At 41.9% G+C, this 23,716-nt stretch overlaps 1 protein-coding gene across 3 annotated transcripts in view; it reads left to right on the top strand.

Annotated features, from left to right (window-relative positions):
* plcl1 (phospholipase C like 1) overlaps positions 1 to 22,551 on the top strand; it is a 97,958-nt gene extending 75,407 nt beyond the window's left edge. For all 3 annotated transcript variants that reach the window (XM_037789370.1, XM_037789371.1, XM_037789372.1), the window contains 6 exons: positions 22 to 198; positions 10,258 to 10,620; positions 15,098 to 15,301; positions 18,470 to 18,545; positions 19,310 to 19,419; positions 20,108 to 22,551. In XM_037789370.1, coding sequence (XP_037645298.1) covers positions 22 to 198; positions 10,258 to 10,620; positions 15,098 to 15,301; positions 18,470 to 18,545; positions 19,310 to 19,419; positions 20,108 to 20,314 — 1,137 coding nt within the window. In that variant the 3' untranslated portion in view covers positions 20,315 to 22,551. The remainder of the gene's footprint in view (positions 1 to 21; positions 199 to 10,257; positions 10,621 to 15,097; positions 15,302 to 18,469; positions 18,546 to 19,309; positions 19,420 to 20,107) is intronic.
* Positions 22,552 to 23,716: the final 1,165 nt, after the last annotated feature.

The raw sequence follows: 23,716 nt of genomic DNA, 5'->3' as shown, positions 1-23,716 counted from the left end.
GCTTTGTGTTCTTCTGTGCAGGTGATCAGTGCTCATAACCTGCCCAAGCCTCAGGGGTCAGGGGCTAAGGGAGAAGTCATTGACCCGTACGTGGTCCTGGAGCTGCACGGCGTACCAGCTGACTGCGCTGAACAGCGGACACGCACCGCTGCTCAGAACCAGGACGACCCACTCTTTGACGAGACCTTTGAGTTTCAGGTAAGGCCTGGTACAGCTGCATACACTGCCATGAGTTTCTGTTCAACGGGAAAGATGCAGGTCTGTTTGTTTATATGTGAGTTTATTTTAAATAATAAATAATGCAATTTTCTGAATTTGTGAAACTGTGCAAATGCTCAAGCTTTGGCTTCAAGTGCAGGTGAGTGTTGTCGACTCATTTTTGCAGTTTTGGTGAGTGCAAGTATGGCACCTCACAGTAGGGCATGACTCAGCCTTAATACATGGTTATCAGGAGGAATTTATCATTGGTTGGTGGATTTGGGTTAGGCTTCAGTAGTGGCGAGCCACTTTAATACCTCTCATCCTCTTTAAAAGAAGCAAACATTTTCCTAATGGGCCGGGAGGAGACTGTAGGCCGGCACCATACAGCTCCCCTTAATGTTATTATACATTACATAACCTAAAATATGAAAATACAGCGTTCCAAATCAACTTAAAAGGGCAAAAAAAAGTTTTATTAGACACTGAAATCCTCATATGCTCTCAATCTTTACAGTTAGTAAGGTTACTAACTAGGTTGCATTAAAGGGGATATATAATGCTCATTTTCAGGTTGTATTTTGGGTTTCTACTAGAACATGTTTACATGCTTTAATGCTCAAAAAACACATTATTTTATCTCATACTGTCTGTCTGAATATACCTGTATTCACTCTCTGTCTGAAACACTCTGTTTTAGCGTCCGTCTCTTTAAAGCCAAATCTGCTCTGATTGGTTTGCGAGAAAAATATGGAGCACCTTTGCAAAGGTAGTTCTCATGCTGTGTGCGGTATATTATAATGAGCCAGTATAGCCATGTTTCCACTGCAGATAGTAACTCATCAGTGTAGGCTGGATTTTCAACTGATTGCTGTAGCGACAAGCTGCACGAGAAACTGCCGTGACATCATCTTCAACGCGACACTTGCTGAACCATTTCAGCGGCTACCAAACAGAGGAACGTCTGCACTTCGTCAATTGTTTGGCGTAGTAATTTTGCAGGCTGTCAAATTGTGGTCGCTATTGACGGTAGCTTGGCTATTTCAAAATGGCGGGTTTGTGCAGGATGTCCCGGGTTGCGTTAGTGAGGATTCTCTCTGACCAATCAGTGGTCTGCAGTGTTTTAACTCCACCTTCTAGTTAGCTTGGAAACTCATAAGGTGGTACCAAAAATAGACTGGTTCTATTGATGCTATCCACAACTTTTGCTAATGGAAACGCAAAAATAACCGTTTTAATGTGTAAAGAACTGAACTGAACTGAACTGAACTGGAAATGTGCCATATATGACATAGGAAGGGGAAAATCTGATATGTTTTCTGATCTAGGCAGTCAACAAAAAACTGACTAGACTGTCGTATATCACAGTTTGTTGGTTGGAAGGCACAGGCACTGGAAAAGTGAGTCTTTCATGATATTTCCCCTTTAAGTTAGTTATATTTGGGTTATTAACATGCACACAATAATGTCCATACAGCAAAAACTGAGAAAAGCAATAGCCTGTTTAAGCCATTTACATAACTGCATGACAGCTCCCCATAATAATCCTGTTTACAGGTGCCAAAATATTATTTTAATTTTCTAGAGAACACTGTTATTTGTGTTTTTCTCAAAAGAAAAAATAAATGTCCCGAGGTCTCAGGAGACATTCTGAGGTGATAATTAAGCAAATTACTGTAGTTGGTGGCGTCTCTAAATCATCTTATGTATGACGTTATAGTTCAGAATCATCCATTAAGTACCGACTTTGCTTTTATTGCATGAAATTGTATTTTAATGTGCATTTAAAAGTGTACTCTAGATTAAAGATTTATGGGAAAGCGAAAGAGGGGAAATGTCAACAACATAAAAGAGGCTTATGTGATTTTGGAGAGGTCTGCGTCTGCTCTTCTGTCGGCTTTGCACCTGCATGAAAACAGAGCCCAGAGTACTTAATTGAGGGGAGGTGGGTCAAGGCCATCAAGATTTAAATTAGGTCCCATGAATACACTTCTGTCTGCAGTGAATTTATTACAGGAGACGTGATTTGATGGCTGCTGCGTTGCTGATTTGGCTTTTTCGCCGCTCACCGACAGAGTCCTGTATCAGTGTGGCTGAGCCGTAATGACAAGCTGTCACAACTGATATGGCGTGTTCTCTGTGGCAACACAGTGTGTGTGTGTGTGTGTGTGTGTGTGACGACATAATGTACCTTCCCAAAGGCTGCAAACGAGTTGTGTAATACCTGTAATGCAAAAGGATATTTGACTGTAATTATACAGGATCTTTAGCAGACATAAAGGGAAATCTGAATGCACATTTGACACCAAACGAATTGGATGTGACATCACGCTCATACCTTAACCTGCCCCAGTGTTGTGATGCTTGTCACCTTGTTGCATACTTGAGTAATATTAGTGATGAGAGGAAATAAAAGGGTTTCAAATGAGAAAGCGGTGAGGAGCAGGGAGATGATGAGGAGGAGACTTTCAAGCCGGGCAGACACTGCCTGATTTTAGCCCCCGAATTGGTCACCGTCGACTAATTTTACAATCGGGCATTCAGTTTGAGGTCACGACGCCTGATTAATTGCCATCGGTTGGATTTCTGGCACGTCAGAATTTCTGCTCAGCTGTCTTACAGTCTGAGCAGTTCCACGGTCCAATTTCCCACATGGCTGCTGTCAAAAGATCTGTTGTAAAACTGTGATGAGTTTGTTTTGATATTACCGGAGTTGTATTTTACATGTTGTGGTTAAATGTGCTGAAGCTGCTGTGACATAAAACTGAACTTCACTTGCAGAAGAGACCATATTGTCTGCATCTTCCAGCCATCTGCGGCTCCATATTTTAATTTTTTTTTTCTTACTTTCTGCAGTCGCGTCCTCAATAATGATGACAGAAAGGGAGAAAGGCAGCGTTACTTTAAGGGATAGTTCGGGTGTTTTTGAAGTGGGGTTGTATGAGGTACTTCTCCATAGTCAGTGTATTACGTACAGTAGATGATGATCGGCACGCCCCCAGTCTGACTATGGATAAGTACCTCATACAACCCCACTTCAAAACACCCAAACTATCCCTTTAAAGTAACGCTGCCTTTCTCCCTTTCTGTCATCATTATTGAGGATGTGGTTGTTTTGTTTGAATAAATTAATAGGAATTGTCACAGGACAAAAACTGACCGGCGGCTCCATGCTAGTGTTCAGTGTGCTGGTTCTGGCCTTGTACTACAGCGTACAAGATGAATAAAAACGGACAGCGTCTGCCCAGCTTTAAGTCTTTGGCTCTGCCCGTCTCATTGGCCTTGTGGATTGTTACCAAAAGCCTAGTGGGGGAACTGGAGGGCAGCAGTTGAGGCACAGTCGAGGTCATGCTGTTCAGTTAAGTGAGCGTATCAGCCTGTTGAAGCATGCTCTCATATGTTTTAATCATTTGTCCTACAGGCTTTGACACAGCGGCCAAGCTCAGACACTGGGCAGCCACATCAGCAGCACACACGTCCTGAACACACATAAACACTGAGAGTGCAGACTACCACTGTCTCAGCTGTCTGCACTCATAAAACACATATTAACTGTGAGTAATAAGGGCGTGACAGTATATTAAAAATGTGATGATGTGCATCAGGGAACTGAAAATGGGATCATAATTGATGTCTCCCAGAGGGTACTATTATTGTTTTGGTTGACATGCAGTGTATTAAAGGGGAACTCCACAGATTTTTACACATCAAAATCTGTTTACAGGTCTTAGTAGTATTACCGCATATGTGGGAAAAAAGTTGTATAAAGCCTTTACGTGGCAACAGAGGGAGCTGTGAGAAGTCTGAGCGTTGGTTGAAGACAACAAGTTTGAAAATGAAACAAATCTGGAGTTGTGGAGTTGAAAGAAGGGAGCTTACCAGACCTCTTCAGACCGCTCCTCATCTCTGCTGCAGGCTAAAGGCTTCAGGCTACATTAGCATAACTACTACGATCATAACTCACCCGAATATCCGGCCCATAGAAATGGAATTAGGAGTAGATCGGACATTTCCATTCAAATCAATGTAGCAGGATGGGGTCGTGTCTAGAAGGGAGCTCACAAATAACGAAATCTGATGTGAGATCTGAAAAAACTCTTGCGGGACTCGCTGCCCGACAACTTATCCTAACCTTAACTATTCGAGGTCAATGCCTAACCGTAACTATTCAAAGTCAATGCCTAACCTTAACTATTCCAGGTCAATGCCTAACCTTAACTATTAGAGGTCAATACCTAACCTTAACTATTAGAGGTAGAAACCTAACCTTAACTATTCCAGGTCAATGCCTAACCTTAACTATTCGAGGTCAATGCCTAACCGTAACTATTCAAAGTCAATGCCTAACCTTAACTATTCCAGGTCAATGCCTAACCTTAACTATTAGAGGTCAATACCTAACCTTAACTATTAGAGGTAGATACCTAACCTTAACTATTCATGGTCAGTGCCTAACCTTAACTATTAGAGGTCAATACCTAACCTTAACTATTAGAGGTAGAAACCTAACCTTAACTATTCATGGTCAGTGCCTAACCTTAACTATTAGAGGTCAATGGTCTTACAGAGGTTCAGTGACCTTTCTACTCCTGTGCTCTTTCTATACCCCGACCAAACTGTCGGTAGTCAAGTTGCATTGTGGGTAATGTAGGCGGCAGGTTTTGACAAGGAAAAGAAGAATATGTGGAATAAAAAGACAATATCCCTGGTTCTGCTGCATCAATCTTTATCTTTTCTTTTTAACTGTTCATGATTGATGATTCAAGTTTTTCCAATAGATAAAAAACATGATGATAAAAAAAACCCAACAACAACAATGAGGATGAAGTAACAAAGCAAGCCGAACACAACAAAACAAATCAAATCTGGGCACATAACTAAGTAAAATAAGCCATACGGACAAAATGAGTCCGATAATGTTACAGGAGTGCAAAGTTAAATTGGCGGAGTACTCTTCTAAATGCCAGACGGTGTACTTAAATTACAATACATTAACATTTTGAACTGTCACTGGTCTCAACTGCTTCCTGTTTACAACCTCATTTTCTTTTAAAGTTCATGTTTTTGTCCAGAAATCAATTACTGAAGATGTTTCTTTTATGACCAGCTGTGGTTCTTGGAAAATAGTACTCACTGCCCAGTTCACACATTCACTGTTTATCTTAATGAAGACAGTAAATAAGGATCCACATGCAAACAATATTTTGTTGTCATTGAAAATATTCTGTTATATGTATTTTGCATAAAACTCTATTAGAGAAACTATTTGGTTGAGTTTGAAAAGGCAAATTTATTCATATTTAATGCATTTGAAGGATGAAATAAGAAATGATCCACAGCCATGATTAGTTTTTAGTGAGTGTATGGAGCCGTGAGCACAGTGTCGTCTATCATACTGAAGTGTGACTTGACTGTTGCGTAACAACTCCAGATGTAAGGGTAATGTAAGAGAGGAGATTTGGTGTCCTCTGCCTCATTTCGTCTTTTCAGAGGTTTGAAACTGATTGAATTAACTGTCACAGAGCTTTTCTGCTCAGCCGTGGGCTTGTTGCTGAAAAATTGAGAATTGGATTGGATTGAAGTCATCATTCGGCTCTCTCTCACACACACACACACACACACACACACACACACTTACAGCACACAGTCTAGTGGAGCTGTCTGTCTGGTTTGCCCATGCATGAAACTTTTTTCTCCCCAGTCACCACTCAGCCCTCACTCACAGCTTATGGGAGTGGAGACACATTAACACACACACACACACACACACAGGGATATATTCTTTATAATAGTGCAGTCGAAGCCTAAGGGGGGCAGCCTGGTCCTCGTTCAGTCAGTGTGACATGTTCTCTGCTACATCATCCATCACCACCAGCTTCTCCTTCATGCTACACTCACACATTTGTAAAACATTATGAACACGGCCCCTGTGTGTGTCTGTCTGATTTTATTTCCTCCTCGGTATAAGACCTTAAGCCTCCCCCCGACTGTGTCCCAATTCTGATTCCCTCTGAAGTTTGCACTTCAGGTCGACTTGGCCTGTCCTTTTCCAAAGACTTTTCCTGAAAATACAGCTGAGACATGCAGTCATTTTTTTAGTTTAGTTTAGTTTTAGTAGTTTCTGAGGATGACTGCTCAATTGTTTAATGGTGCAACAATGTCCACAATGGTGGAAGAAGTATTTAGATCAGGGGTCTCAAACCATTTTTCCTCTGAGAGCAGCCGATTAGACTGTTGTCAGGCCATTAAATAGGCGTTATCAGTCGCTATAAGCACCATAGATGTGGGTCAGTAGGGGCCTACTACACCCACTAGTAGGTTTTGTCATCTATTCACATGGTAGATGACCGAAAGAAGGTATAAAAGAACACGACAGTGACCTCTAGCGACCGTAATAATTATGACAGAAGCAGAAGTGTAAGTCAGGTGCTGTAGTATAGACAGTGTGAACTATCTATAAGGGTCGGGGACGATGCATGGGACACAAAACACAAGGTTTTCACCCAGGAGACCAGAGTTTGCATCCTGTGTGAAACCAACAATGTGTAGTTGTCTTTGTGTTCGTAGTTAACTTAACCCTAAACTTAACTGATTGTTTTTTTTTTGCCTAAACTTAAAGAAATTGAAGTTGTATTGCCTAAACCTAAAGAAGTTGTAGTCTTCTTGCCTAAACCTAAAGAAGTTGTAGTCTTGTTGCCTAAACTTAAAGAAGTTCGCACCGCAAATGAGACACACATTAGTGAAAAATCCATTATTATATATATATTTTTTTAGGTTTTTATATCATTCTCCGTACATTAAAATTTTGTACTTATGTTTTAGCTTCAAAATGCTATTTTCCCACGTGACCTGACGTAGGTTTCTGCATGATGACGTTCTACATGCAACTCCTGTGTTCTGCGAGGTAAAATTACTGTTTTTGTGAATGGAGTCTGGTGGCTTTGAAGAGAGCAATATAACAGCTTCAGTTCCCCGTCGTAAAGAGCTGTCTGACGGCGAGATAAAGTGGTGAAAATATTCTAAATATAGCGTTTTTCTGCTGCTCCCGTCCACAAGCGTTTTACCTCGCAGTCAGGCATGCTTTTACGACGGGGAACTGAAGCCGTTATATCGCTCTCTTCAAAGCCACCAGACTACATTCACAAAAATGAGAAAAAAAAAAACGGAAAAGAACGCAGATGGACCCTTTAACATAAACTGCTGTAACTCTGTTAGTCCTCACTTACTCATGGAAATTATGACATTCATCCTCAGATGCAATAGTAAAATAGTTTTATAGATAATTCATAAACAACTAAAAAGAAATAAACATTTACATGAATGTGTTCCCGCTGTGCCTGTAGAACATAATGTAACGCTGCATTAGTTCCAGCTTTTCTGAGGCTACACAGTCTCTCGTTTTGGGAGGAGGATCAGTCGTCCATCTTTGTGGGACATGATGTCCTTCAGAGACAGTGGACCCTGAATTTGGGACACAGCTACCGACTTTCATGAATATAAAGCTTGAACCGCATAAATAACAACCCTGCGGTTTTTGTTTTTGGGGGCTCCACAAGTGTGCTTTTACCTCTGGGTGAAACAAAGGGGCGTCTCTACTGCTGTGGTCCAGAATATTTACAACAAAATTGAAATTTAGAAAAGATGTGACTGGACACACACACAAACACACACACACACATTCAGACCAACTGTAATCTCAATATTCGTGAGGAAATCAACTGTGCTGCTTGAGTTTATTTCCTTCTTCAGAGCCCAGAAGACTTCATATGGTGTTATAACACACTCACACACACACACGCACACGTACAAACGGAGGCTTGGGGCAAGTTTATTCTCATTCTCTGTGGGAAATGATAGATTCATACTGTTTTCTGCTGTAGACGCGACACCGGTATACATCCTCTGTGTGTGTGTGTGTGTGTGTGTGTGTTTTTGTGACTTTGTGAAGAGAAAAACAGCCATTAGCTGATAATGTTTTATTATGAAGTGTGTTTACTCTCTGTTCCTGTGCACAGAATGAATATGCAGAGGCACACTGCATCATTTGTCCTCCCACTTACTATGCGTGTGTGTGTGTGTGCGCGTGTTGACAGTCTGTACTCACATGTACGGGTGTTTACGGCCTTATTAGCTATTAAAGTCCTGATTTCAAGTGTAATAATTCACCCAGCGTTTTCCCCTCTGCAGCAGCAGCACCAGGATGTTCCTTTCATTGTACCGTGTAATTAACATTAATGCTTCGCCTGAACAGCTTTATGAGTGACTCTTAATAACAGGGAAACGGTGTTTGAACTTCTCAAGCTGAATACTGTGACTAATTGATCACTTCTTTTACTGTTGTAAACATTTAATGAAGTGCATCTTTTCCTCCTGATAAGAGTCGATTCTAAATCAAGAGCAGCGATAATGAATAATGTACAGATACATTTAAACGCCGTCTCTCCTCAGGTGACAAAGCATTAAACTTTTAAAAGCCTCGATAATCAAACGAACGAGTTTGTTCCTTCTGGCGAATGCAATTTACTGTAGATGTAAATAACGCGTTTGATGTTCCGAGGAATTGGTAATTGGTTCGGAACGCTGGGGCTCTGCCAGCGTGTGTGTGTGTTTATATATATATATAGTATATTTGCGTGGAGGGTTTATTTTTGACTTTGGAAACAGCAGTGGAGAAAAACAATCTCACGGTTCATTTAGTAGCTGTTCTGGGGCTTTCGATCATATCACACGATCAGGACGAATGGGATAAACCTCTCAAATCCAGGTGTGCAAAACTTGTAGAGACCCAAGAAGATTGAATTAACCCTCTGAGACCCACAATAGACACGTTTTGTCCTTTTTTAGGGGGTACAGGGGGTCTTTAGGGGGAGATAGCAGGTCAACAGTAGATGTCACATAGAAGTGGTGTACATCATCTGAAAGCTGGGAACCTGAAGATTCATTTGAGATGCAGCTCAGCACTGTGTGTCAAGTTGTATTTGTATAAATACATTTTAAAAGTGTATAAGGGTTTAGAACATTATGATAGAAGTATATGATGTCCATCCCCATGCTCTATTATGTCTCATAAGATGCTGCAGCAATTTTTGGTGTTGATACCATTTGTTACACAGATTTGGTGCTAAATTTAACTATGTTTTCCACTCGAGAATGATAAAAATGATCAATAATCCCTTCAAAATACCACATTAAGACACCAAGACCTTGAGGAATACCACAGAAAAAGCCATGCTGTGGTTTGGAATCAAAAACTTTTGACATTTGGAGATTTCTGCAACAATTGCATTTTTTGGTGATTAGATGGCGAGCACTTCTGTTGTGTAAACTGCTCAGAAACCCCCTTATTGTCAATCTAGCTAGGAAAGCCATCCATCCTCTGAATGCTGTAGGTCTGTAGTTTGTGGGTGTACAGTTTAATGAGGGTGTGATTATCCTAGAGGTCATCACAGGTCATTTTATACAGTAAGGTCAAGTTTTAAAAAAATGGTCTCGCTACAATGAAATGTCTCCTATGGGGACCAACATCATCACACATGAATACAGTTGGGCTCATTGGATCCACAAGAGTCTCAGCTTTACAGTGATACCCAATTTATGTAATTCCAAGACTGTTTAGGGACCCCAGTATGCAGAAATATACAATTACACCATTTTAAAATAGATGAAAATAACACTTTTATTGATTTAAGATTTCATCTACAACACAATAAATTGTGGAAGAAGTGAAGGGGTCTCAATACTATAAGCCACAGTATATTTTATTTGATCTTTAGGTTCATAGTTCATTTATTTCCCATTTTACAACACAAAATATGTGTGTTTTTTTTAAACAAAGTTTAGTTTCTTTTCTTGTGACGAAAATCAGAACCAGCCGTGGATAAGAACAAGAATCAGTAACGAGGGTCAAAATCAGATTAGTTTAAATTGAATAAGCCTTCAGAAGCAGCCGAGTTGACCCGTGTCAGTGTTTGTGAGAACATTGTGAAATGTCTGGTTGTTCTATTTCTGTTCTGGTGCTCAGCCGCATGAATGGGTTCATTGTTCACTCTCTGTCTCCAGGTGAACATGCCGGAGCTGGCCTTGCTGCGCTTCGTGGTGTTAGACGACGACTACATCGGAGACGACTTCATCGGCCAGTACAGCGTGGCCTTCGAGTGCCTTCAGCCCGGCTACCGCAACGTGCCCCTGCTGGGCCTGGCGGGAGATCCCTTACCCCACACCAGCCTGTTTGTCCACGTGGCGATCACCAACCGGCCAGGAGGCGGGAAGGCCCAGCGGCGAGGTCTGTCGGTGAGGAGAGTGGGGAGGCGAGGGCGGGAGTACGTCACGCTGAGGCACACCGGCATCAAGGTGGTGGATGAGACTTTCAAACCGGCTAGTGCCCCCATCAAAGAGGCTACGGACATGCGGGAGGATGCTCAGGTGAGAGCAAATGGTCAAGGTGTTGATGAAGGTCATCGTTTCACTTCCATTAGACTTTATATAAAGTCAGTTTAACCAAATCATAAATATAACACTTACTCCTCTGGTATCCTTGCTCCCCCAGACAATTGAGACAGCTGCACCCCCCCATCCCCACCTGCTGCAGCCTCATGTCTGGTCAACATATGTCCAACATTTTGGTTTAGTTCCTGTAGATGCGAACAGGAATCTACAGGATTCCTGTTCAAGCCCTAAATACAGTTTTCACCTGCCAAAAACTGATTGCAGCTCCTACCTTGTGACTGGGAGGTTTTTTCTACCTCAGAATGGTTTGATTTCATTCATGAGGATTATATCTGACGAAGCAAGATGTAAAAGGAGAGAGACTGGAGGGACGTAGCAGTTCAGTCAGAGTCTGAGCTGCCACATGAACACAAACACACAAACAGGAACAGATAATGTCCATACAGCCTGTAAATTAGCTGTTTGCACAGGCTGTTCTGGCCACGCTGGATAATCCCCAGACCACCTTCTTAACTGGTTCCATTTGGAATATTTTTTGGAAGAAATTCAAGAAACTGTTCAGTGAGGATTTTGGATTATCCAGAGTAACCAGCACTTTGTCCCTGGAAAGAAATGTTTAGAGAGTTTTTCATGTTTCATTATCAAATACATAATTCCCAGAGCCAGGCCAGGCTGTTCTCATACACCGTTCGTAGCTACAGTAAACCTACAAAAAGTAATGCACTGCAAATTAATGCATGATTAATCTAAGTAATCTTGAACCAGGAAGTATAAAGAGCGAAAAGGCCATGAAAAAAACAGGCTTTTTGCCCAGGAGTCCAGTGTTCGTACCCTGTGAAAAACCAGAAGTCACCATTGATTTATTTGTCACATAACTTCCATACTTAATTAACACCACTTCTGTAGTTATTTTAACCCAAACCATGATCTTTTCCTAAACCTAATCAAGTAGTTTTGTCTCCAAAACCAAACCAAGTTGTTTCCTGTCAAGACGGAAGTTTATTTTGAAAAGACTGTTACAGAGGTAATGTGATGAATGAATAGTTTAGCCGTTTTACCGTTTAAACAGAGTGACATCATTTTGAGAAATACACTTTTGAAAGGAACAGTGTGTAACATTTAGGAGGATCTATTGGCAGAAATGTAATATAATATTACTAAGTATGTTTTCTTTAGTGTATAATCACCTGAACAAAAAATACACTGGCTCTAGATAGCGTTTTCACGTTTTCGCGTCGGCCAACGTAGTTTTCCTACACACTTGGCACACGGGAGAAGTTTCATTTGGTTGCAGTCTGCAACCTCACCGCTAGATACCGCCAAATCCTACACATGATATCTTTAAGTGTGATCTGCATAGCTTCATTTCAAAGAAATAAAGCTGAGTAGTTTCTGTGTGAGTGCATGAACACAATTATTGGTGGTGGAATTGGCTGCAATGCAAGGACACCAGCTAAAATCTTGTCTCAGGCACCAAGTTGTTCAGGGGGTGGAGGCAGAAATCTCAACATCGAGGCACTCAAATGTTTTTTTCTGTGTAGGTGAACAAAGTAGAAAAACATACTTTCTCTTTAATTGACTTGTGTGGCCAACCCCAGCTAGGCAAGTTGAAATAAAATCCCAACAGCTGAGTCACTGCAGATCAGGTGTCACTCAGCTACTTTTAGGCGGTTGTTGATGAAGACGTCTGGTTATGAAGGTGAATCTGAGTAGCAATGACGGTGCTGAAATCAGACTTCTCTGTTGGGTGAATGAGAGAGAGAGAGAGAAGGGAGGAGGAGGAGGAGGAGGAAAGCCAGCGACAAAAGAAGGGTCAGTAAGAAGAGTGGAGGAGGATTATAAAGCTTCTATAAATACCAGCAAAAATAGAACCTGGTCTCACAGCACCCACCAGCTTATCGCTGAATACAAACAGTGTAAGGGTGGGCGTTGTGAATAGAATCCTCTTTTCTCTCTATATCTGTTTTTCGAGGTTTATATTATTATATAAATGAACACTACAAAGTTTGTGGACACCCCTTCCTTTCCTGTTTCAACATGATAATCCCTCTCATGCGCAAATGAAGAAATGGCTTTCCCAGTTTGGTGTTGAAGAACTTGACTGGTTGACCTCAATCCCATCCAACACCTTTAGGATGAGCTGGAATGCCGACTGTGAGCCAGACATTATTATCACAAAACATCGGTACCCAAACTCACTAATGCTTATGAGGCTGAATGGGAGCAACTCCCTGCAGCCAAGAGGGGAGGATTGATAGACACCACTCTCATGACTGACAGGGAACATTTTACTGCACAATGAGTACTTTTCATACTTAAAGTGCATTTTGCTGATAATACTTACATACTTTTACTAAAGTAAAGGATCTGAATATGTCTTCCACCACTGCCTAAATGTCAAATTATTCCTTTAACAACCATGGTTTTGTAATAAGATTGCCCAACTCGTCACATACCACTTCTTAGTCGTGCCCTTTGGCGTCACTTTAGGATTAGGCAACAAAACCATGAACACGGGACACAAACGAACATCTGATTGTAATGTGAAAGTGAATCGTAATGTACAGGACACAAACAGCGGTCTCCTAGATGAAAGTCCTATGTTTGTTGGACCCATCCACCTCCCCTTCCGCCTGCCCTGTGTTTCTTTTCACTCTTTAAACTAAGTCACCACAGCACTTTTAATGTTAACGCGGATGGGTTTGCATTATAGTTAATGGAACGCCTGATGCGTCTCATACCGGCGCTAAAGGGTTCCTTGTGCAGCGGTATCAAACATCGACGGCCGTGACAAAGCCTCAATATTTGACGTCCTGTGAATGGGAACGGGCTGGACAGCCAACTCTACATTCACAATGGATGTGATATTTGGGTGTCCATGTAGTTTTTTACCTTTGCAGGCAGCTGGATTCTCGCGATGTCACAGGATCACATATCACATGAAAATCCATCTTGTCAGGCTACGAGTAATGCGTTTGTGTCCGGCAAGCCAGACGACGGACCAATCAGTGTCCTGTAAGGAGCTACTGGCAGCAACGGATGTGGCTGAGGAGTGTGAGACGACACAAGGACAATGGCGGCTCCTAAAGAGGTTAACGTAGATGCTGCAGTAGCATCCGTTATATCAGAACTAGAGAGTATTTCTTCATTGAAAGAAGAGCAAAGAACGGCACCGAAGGCTTTTCTCGATGGAAAAGATGTTTCCGCTCTTCTCCTGACTGGCTTCAGCAAGAGTTTGATTGACAGATGGTTCATCCAGTCATCTGCCCTCTTCCAAACAGTTTCCAATGACACTTTCTCAGATGGTTCTGCATAACAAACCATCTGGCAGGTCAGGTTACGTAGTTTTGGCCATGTAGTGTAGATTTATGCATGCAAAAAAAAGAAGAGGGAATCGCTGGTTTTGGTGAATTCGGTCATCTGAGAAATTAAGGTATTCTCTGACAGTTCTAATATCGCCATAAAACACTCCTCGACCATTCATATGCAACATTTCCCACAATGGTTGAATAGCCTTCTCAGTGTAAACGGTAAAGCAAAATCTCTATCGGGAGATAAATCTCCATCATCTCATGTATCACCCTAACGCTGAAACAATCTCACCCAATCACTGTGTCAGACACCCACACACACACACACACACACACACACACACTCTCAGTCCTAGACACCAACACATTCACTCATTCACAAACTGCTTTTAATCTGCCGGCTTCAATCTCATTGTCCTTTCCCTCCGACTTGAACTCTCTCCTCCTCTCTGTCCCTGTCGCTCTGCCATGAGTCCAGCTGTGGGCTCATCTGCCACAGTCAGTTATTATTCATCATGCCTCTATTGCTTGCTGTATGTCTGCACACACACACACACACACACACACACACACACACACTCACACTTCAACACAGGTGGGGCGTGATAATCGCTAGTCCAGTTGGGGCTCTGCCAGGTGGCAAATTGCATTCTAGTGCTCGTATGTGCAGAAATAGATGTTTTAGCCTCATTATGACCCAAAACGCCATTTCAGCAGATTGACACTTGACTCTTTTGTCTCTGTCGGAGTCGCCAACAAACCCAGTTTTGCATCCAGACGCACCTGCAGCCATTTAAAAACACTCTAAATGCTCAAAAGATTTTTTTCCGCTCCACATTTTTGCCATATTGTCTTCTCTTTTGCGAAATGCGCTTAAGCTAAGGCTGATTTCACCGGATTAAAAGCGGCAATGACTGCCATGTTGATTTAATTCTCAAGGGAGACAGCAGATGACAGGGGATAGGATGGGAAGTGTGTGTGTGTGTGTGTGTGTGTGTGTGTGTGTGTGTGTGTGTGTTGGGTGTAACACCCTTTCTGACCTTTCCCAGCTTAGTTTTACAGCCGGAACTGTACATCTGATCTAATACTATTTTCCTCTCTCCTCCTCTTCTTCCTCGTCTCTCTCTCTTTTGCCCATCCAGAGCACCACCGCCAGCTTCAAAGAGCAGTGTGGGCTCCCCATGGTGGCCAAACTCAAGCAGTGCATCCAGAGCCTGGCCACCAGGCTGCAGAGCCCCGAGGGCGCCATGGGGGCCACCATGGTGCTGAAGGAGGGCTACCCGTGTCTGGAGCCTCTGGTCAACCTCTCAGAGCCGACGCGCAAGCTGCTCACCGCCTACGACACGGTGAGTGATACAAGGGGAAACTGCTTTCTAACCCTTTTGTTTTCATGGTAGACTTCACCCACATGTCCTTTAATTAAAGGAGGTATTTTCTTACATGTTTTTGAAGTTAGATTTGTGAGAGATGAATGCTAGTTCTTATCACTGATTGAAGAGAATAGTTCTACCTGAGAAAGTAGTGAATACCACGATGAGGCTGGCAGTACTCTCTGTTTTTCTTAATGTCATCAAACTCAACTAACTGGAATTGTCTCTGTGTCATAGTTGCTCCATTGTTCTCCAAAACTGCTAAAAACACATCAATGAATCACACATGCACATGGGTGACTTGTTCCTTTGTTACAATGAAAACACACTGTAGTTTATTTTGGATCAATCCCACATACACCAATAGATAGTCACCAGTGCACCAAATATGTAGCCTATTAAAGGAAGAGTGTGTAGGATTTCGTGGGAACTATTTGCAAAAATGGAATATAATAATCAGAACTATGTTTTCATTAATGTATAATCACCTGAAAATAAGGATCGTTGTGTTTTCGTTAGCTTAGAATGAGCCCTTCATATCTACATAGGGAGCAGGTCCTCTTCACGGAGTCCACCATGTTTCTACAGTAGCCCAGAACGGACAAACCAAACACTGGCTCTACAGAGAGCGTTTCACGTTTTTACGTTATCTTAAGGCCACCGTAGTTCTCCAAACTACGTGAAACTGTTAACGTGAGCTGCAGAGTACAAAACCGCAGTACCACCAGCCGCCATCTGACTTCTGTTGCTCCTAAAGTACTGTTGTTATTATGGTGAGGATGACCTCTGAGCGAGGTGAACAGCGTTACCACGGTTTTGCACTCAGCAGCTCACGTTACCTCAGTTTTACACACTGTACCTTTAAATGATAACGTTTATGAATTATACTCATAAAGTACTGTCTTGTTCTTTTAGTTCTTCTAGTAATTTTAAGTTATTAAAATGACTTCATTACCGATTGGCAGGTCTCTCTGTGCTCTGTGTTCAGTTTAAAAATAAAACACAACTGGGTTAATAATACAATATGCACATTCATTAGCTCAGTTTACTCAGAAATTGGCTGCTTTTCCTAATTTTGTCTCTCAAGTTTGGTCAAAATTTATTCCATCAGAAAGTTTTAAATTGTGTTCTCTGATACCCAACACTGTTTTACTCAGTGCGCACACACACACACACACACACACACACACATGCAAATGCTATCCCGAGGCATTAAATATGCAAAAAGACACTCTGAGGCGACATGCATGAAACAGTCACCCACACTCCTCCTCACACACACACACACACACACACACTGGCTGCCAGCTGTGTCTCCTCCTACTCCATCTCCTCCTGCATCAGATCAGGACGAATCTCTCCCACCTGTTTCAGCGCTCGGCTATTACACCTACACACACACCTCAGTACAGAGAGTGCTTCATTTGCTAACTATCACGTCAGTGGAGCTAATGATGTTTGCGTGTGAACCCAGCGAATGTGAGCCCAGCAGGTCAGTGTCAGGAAGCCACAGTTGGTGTGATCTCCAGTCGTACATCACACCTCTTTCAGCCTCTCTGGGCGCACAAACACACACACGCACACGCACACGCACACGCACACGCACACGCACACGCACACACACACACACACCAGGCTTAGTCATCACACAGCCTCCTCTCTCCCATCTCTCTCTGTTCTGCTGCCCTGCAGCCAGTCGTCTGTTCTTTTCTTCCTTCCTCTCGTTTATTTACTCAGATTCTTCATTCAAAACAAACTTTATGCTCTGTGTTGCTTTCCAGCTCTGAGCCAAATCAATCCCACTTGTCCTTTTGCACTTCAGAGTCAGGTTTATTGCAAACTAAGTTTTCACATACAAAGAATTTGCCTCGTTATGTTTTAGTGTAGGGCTGCAACTAACGATTATTTTCATTATCGATTAATCTGCCGGTTATTTTCTAGATTGATCGATTAATAGTTTGGTCTGTAAAATGTCAGAAAATAGTAAAAAATGTCAATACCAGCTCCTCAAAGTCCAAGGTGATGTCTTTAAATGTCTTGTTTTGTCAGTCCAAAACCCCAAAATATTAAGTTTAATATGATAAAAAACAAATAAAAGCAGGAAATCTCCATATTTGCGAGGCTGAAAACAGCATTTTCGTTGCAGCTCTATATTGGTGCATAACAGTAAACATAGTAAGAGAAAAGAAAAAGAAGTACTACAAAAGTCAAAAATCATAAATGAAGAATATCTTTATATGAAATATATCACACATTTCCGTCATTATCAGCTTAAAGGGTTAGATTGGGTGTTTTGAAGTGGGGTTGTATGAGGAACTTATTCAAAGTCAGTGTAGAAGCAAAGCAATGTACTGCTGTGGACGGGGCCGGCAGCAAAACGTATTTTTGACACTTAAAAAAAGTCCCAACTAAAAAAGTTTAAGTGTACGCTCAGACAACCCTCTCCGATGGGGAACTGAAGCCGTTGTGTCCGTCTATGCTCTCGCCAAAGTAACCAGACTCCATTGAAAAATCCTGTAATTTTACCTCGCAGAACGCAGGAGTTGCTGGTCTACCGCTGTCTCGATCAGTTAGTTTGTTTGTGTTATTGTGTGACTTTGGTGAATCCGAACTAACCAAAGTCACACAATAATAAAAACAAACTAACCGATTGAGGCAGCGGTAGACCAGCAACTCCTGTGTTCTGTGAGTATTTCAATGGAGTCTGGTGGTTTTGGCGAGAGCATAGATAAAGGGCTTAAGTTCCCCTCGGAAACATAGACTGTATGCAAGGTAAACGGCAAGGTAAACTGGCGAAAATATTCTAAATATAGCGTATACTTAAACTGATATCGATTTTTTTAGGTGGGCCTTTCTTTTAGGGGGCTAAAATACGTTTTGCTGACGGCCCCGTCCACAGCAGTACATTGCTTTGTTTACGTGCGGTAACTCTTGTCTGCTTCTCCAAACTGGTGGCGTGTCGACCATCATCTACTGTAGGTAATACACTGACTATGGATAAGTACCTCACATAACCCCACTTCAAAACACCCAAACTACCCCTTAAAACACTCCTCGTACCATTAGAACTAAAGCTCTGTGGGTTTGAACGGTGCTTTCTTTAAAACAAGCTTAATAAGTTAAACTTTCTTCCTGTGTCTGCAGATGATCGCCGCCCAGAAACAGCTGATTGAGAACGCGGATGCTGTTCAGGAGAGGATCGCCCAGGTGCAGAGAGATGGTAAAGAGCACAGCGAGAGACGGATGACGATGACATGAAGTGATAATGAACTGAGAGGAAACGGTTTTGATGAGCTCTCATGACTAAAACGACTTCAGTAGAAGATATGCCCGAATCCTAAAAATTCCTCAAATGAGCAGCTCTGAACATCAAACAGCCGAAATTAATGAGGGCGACTCCTCAGAGAATCTGTCAGTAAACAACTTAGCACGTTGAGATCTAGCACTCGCTGGCGATTTTGACACTCTCAAACTGTTGTCATTACGGTTTTCTAATTAGCAGAAAAACCAAAGGCGCTGTCATGGTTGTACTTTATGAAATGACACATTTGCAAAAAAAAGTATATCTGCTTGAAATGTTGTTTACAATAAATCTGCACTTGCATTAATATTTAGGATTATCTAAGCCGTTTCAGGTGTAATGCAGCTGTATGACTGCAGTGAAAAGATAACATCTACACAGCCAAACCTGTGTATTATTAGACTCTCGCTGTCTTAGATAACTCCTGACCTTTAACTGTCAGTGTAAATGTCAGGAGGGATGGCTCTTTGCTGTTGCATAAATATGTAAATCTACTATCTGACAACCAATCCATCAAGATATGTTGTTGACACTTGCCTCTGGATATTTTTTGTTCGTCATAAAAATAATTCAAGAAAATCACTCTCACACACTTGACATTTATATTTTTCACCTGAATTTGAATTGTTGATGCCCACCCACTGCTATAAGCTGATGCAAAGCTCCTGTTTGTGTTTCTGCAGGAATGGACTTCCATGAGGAGCTCTCTCGGCTCGGGGATAAGGAGGGACTGAAGGGACGCAAGCTGAGCAAAGCTGTGGAGAGTTTCACCTGGAACATCACCGTGCTCAAGGTACTCATAATGCAACGTATCCTCATACAACCGTTCGAGATGTCTTACATAAAATGATTTGTCATTTTTGGTGCGTTTTCCTACGAATGTGCAGCAACACGTGTCAATATCCGCTCGTTACATACAGTATTTTCAAAATAACCTTCCGTCTTGACAGGAAACAACTTGGTTAGGTTTAGCAAAAGATTGTGATTTAGGTAAAATAACTACAGAAGTTACGTCACAAATGAATCAACGCTGACTTCTAGTTTCACACGGGACATGGACAGCGGTCTCCTGGGCGAAAGTCCGGTGTTTTGTGACCCACCAAATCCACCCCGACCTCCTCCCTACGCAACGTTTGTCGCTCTTTATACTTCCTGGTTCATGATTAAGCGGATTACATATAAATTGATTTGATTTGATGAATATATACGAAGTTACAGTGCATTAGTATCTACATATTTTAATAGGTTAAGCTACGAACGGTGTTTGAGAACAGCCTGCATAATGATATCATAACTTTCAGAATTTATAGGATTAATTTAAAAATGTTCTTGTCTTTTTCTTCCGTTTTATGGTAACCGACACATCAGAGACTCACTTGTAAAAGAGAAGCTGATAGTGTCCTGCTAATTTAATTAGAACTCATAAATCAGGCTGTAAATTTACTTTGAAAGATGTTTTTCTTCCATGTTTCAAATTGAAGGGTCAGAGCGATCTGTTGCGAGGAGCTAAGATGGATTCCCTGGATGCCCTGAGGCAGCTGGCTCTGGCCTGTGAAGCCTGTGGACTCACCTCCTCCTCCTCTTCCTCCAACTCCTCGTCGTCCACCTTCTCCACAGCCGAGCTGCACTACTCCTCCCACCCTCTGTCTGGCCGCCGGAGCAGCACACACGGCAACGGACGCATCTGACGACGGAGAAGATAACAGAGAAGAGGAGACATGAGAGCGAGAACGAGGGTGTAAAAAAGCACCACAGGAGACTTTCTCTCTGGCAGAGTGAATCCCTTTATACAGTGCAGTATGATGTGTCTAGACTAGCCTAGACCAGAGCAGTATATCTGTTAAAGCCTTACGGTGAGTTCATCAACTTATCACTGAAGGTCCCGGGCCTGCAGAGAGGCTTTTCATGAATGTCGTAACTCCGCCGCGGAAAAGCAAAAGACAGACTCTCCACACACGTGTTCTTGAACTTTCGACGGCTGCCGCTTATTTTTCTGTGAGAAAACGTGTGATTCAACTTTGTAACTCTGCGGGTTTTCCTCATTAGAGAGGAAATAATAGACAGCTGAATAATTAGTGACAACGGGGCTGTTGTGGAGCTCATGTTTGCGGTCCTGTTGGTGTTTAGAGGAGCAGATGTTGAGCTGATGGACAAGTTATTCTCTGCCTCAGCACTGCAGCTTGTCTCCGGGGGAGGCAACAAGATTACCTGTGTGTGTGTGTGTGTGTGTGTGTGTTTACAGTGTTGCAGTTGGTGGAAGGTGCTTTAAGAGATTGATTGACAGGATGTGACTCACAGAAACACACAGGTGGAAACTAATTCAATTAGCCTAGATTTTTAGTTACTACGCATAGTACTATGGTACTCCTACTTTTGTTTGTATACGTAACTACAGTTAATGCAATTTAACTTATGCAGTAGCTTAACGTAAAAACAACAACAACACAGTCCTCGAGCATCTAAAGGAGTAGACAAAGAGTTTATTCAACTTAGGATGATGTCACATAAAGTAGGTCTTGATATCATGGATGGATTACTGAACGGGTCTGACGGGCACAGGGTCAGGGGCCCAAAGTGTTTTCACCTACAAAAAGCCACTCAAAGAGACACCTACCAACAAGGAAGAGACTCAAAATGACCACAAAGAAACTAAAAATGACTACAAATTGATATAAAGCAACTATAAAGAGACAAAACCTGACTACAAAGCCACTGAAAATGACTACAACGAGTCACAAAATGACTACAAAGAGACACATAACAACCACAAAGAGACATAAAACGACTACAAAGAGACAACATGACTACAAAGAGACACAAAACAACAGCAGACAAAAAATAACCACAAAAAGACCAAAACAATTACAAAGTGACACAAAACCACCGAGAGATGTGTAACGACTACAAAAAGAGGCTGAACATCTATAAAGTCTGTGTGTCTTTGGTAGGACAGGTGGTGGGGCATTTTGCATGTCTGTGACCAGGGACCCATTGTTTGATAATCTGCCCATGTTTTATATCAACATGAAACCTTTTACCTGATCAAGTGAACGCACCCTGGGCTGTCCGTCGTGTTCAAATCTGAAAAACATGGCGGCTGTTGTGGTGACGTCAAATTCCTCCAAATCTAGCGGACAAAATGAGTTTCTCAATGAATTTCAGATGGAAAATAGAGCTTATCTAAAGTATCAACGGTTATTAATGATGCCTAGGAGTTTGGAGAGGTGGAAAGTCTGATTCATCTTAACATTTGCTGATTCATCTAATGGACTGAGCTCTGGAGTCGTTGTTCGGTCTGTTTAAAGGCCTGAAATAACTCCACAGATTAGTTCAAACATGCTAATCACCCATCAGAGGTGCAGTCTTATTTGACAGAGGATTTCTAAACTTTAACTCAAGCACACAAAGATCCCCTTGCAACTCTGAGCACACACACATTTCCTCATCTACCTGCTTTGTTTATGTATTATGTGAAACAACCAGCAGCAGCGTGCATACACACACACACACACAGGCTCTTGTTAACTCCACCTCATGGCCTTTGAGCCTGTCATGTTCACTCGGAGAGGGAAACACAAGGAGAGGAGGTGTAGTGGAGGAGAGACACGGTAATTGGAGAAGTTGTGGATGTGTGTTGATACTGTAGTACTACGTGTGGATCACATAACCTCCTCACTGTACCAACATGTGGGGTAATGAACGCTCAGAGTCTGTACATGAGTGTGTGTGTTTTTGTGTGTGTAGAACAGATTCCTGCAGCATTGATGAAGTACACTGTATTGATGTAGCAATAATACTAATGGTGAGTTACAAGAAAGTCGCCGAGGCTCAATGTGTACTGACTGGAGGATTGAAAACAATATAACTAACGTTATAGCTCAGTGATGCTTATAAATGTGTATGAAAACAAAGCAGGTGCTACTGATCATGGCTCATAGTTGTGCTTATATACCTGCAAGTGATGGCGTTCCTCTTGGCCTTTGAGTGTAACTGCGTGTTTCTTAATTAATGCAGGAAAAACACCTGTTCTTTTAACTTTTGTACTCATGTTCTTGTATCTTGTAATGCTGCGTTTGAACCAAACTTGACAAAAGTGATTTTAAACGACACACAGGACTAAGCTAAGCAGATTAGATTCTATTCTGTTCTCTGGTGAACAAAATCGTATCTCCAATGTTGGTGATTTTCACGCTTCATAGTGCTTAAATCAGCTTAAACAAGGCGTTTTTCTTAGCTCCCAAACACATTTTGGAGATAAAAGGTTTTTGAAGATTGACGTCATTAAAGGAACAGTGTGTAACATTTCGGGGATCTATTGAAAGAAATGGAATATAATATTCATAACTTTGTTTTCATTAGTGTATCATTCCTGTAGGGCTGCAACTAACGATTATTTTCATTGTTGATTAATCCGTCAATTATTTCCTTGATTAATTGATTAGTTGCTCGGTCTATAAAATGTCAGACAAATTCAGGATGACGTCCTCAAATGTCTTGTTTTGTCCACAGCTCAAAGATATTCAGTTTACTGTCATAGAGGAGTAAAGAAACCAGAAAATATTCACATGTAAGAAGCTGGAATCAGAGAATCAAACCGATTAATTGATTATCAAAATAGTTGCCGATTAATTTAACTAATGGATTAATTGTTGCAGCTCTAATCCCCTGAAACTCAGAATGCTTTCGTTAGTTTAGAATGAGCCCTATAGGGAGTGGGTCCTCTTCATTGAGTCCGCCATGTTGCTCTGCCATGTTTCTACAGTAGCCCAGAACGGACGAACCAAACTCTGGCTCTAGAGCCTTTCATGCTTTTACGTCACATTTCTACGGGAGCCGCAGAGTGCAAAACCGGGGTACCGCCAGCCGCCGTCTGACTTCTGTTGCTCCTAAAGTAGTGTTATTACAGCCCGTTCTTATTCCCAGGGCGTCAAATACCGACGCTTTGTCACGCCCTTCAGCATTCGATATTGCCGCACAAGGCATCCTTTAGCACTGGTATGCGATGCACTGGGCTTTCCATTAACTACAATGTAAACCCATCCGCAGCAACAGCAAATGCTCAGAGAAAATGCTGTGGTGAAGTAGTTAAA

This window comes from Sebastes umbrosus, chromosome 13, assembly GCF_015220745.1.
Source record: "Sebastes umbrosus isolate fSebUmb1 chromosome 13, fSebUmb1.pri, whole genome shotgun sequence".
Lineage (NCBI taxonomy): Eukaryota > Metazoa > Chordata > Actinopteri > Perciformes > Sebastidae > Sebastes > Sebastes umbrosus.
The sequence above is the reverse complement of the archived record's forward strand: the minus strand, read 5'-3'. Positions and strand labels throughout refer to the sequence as shown.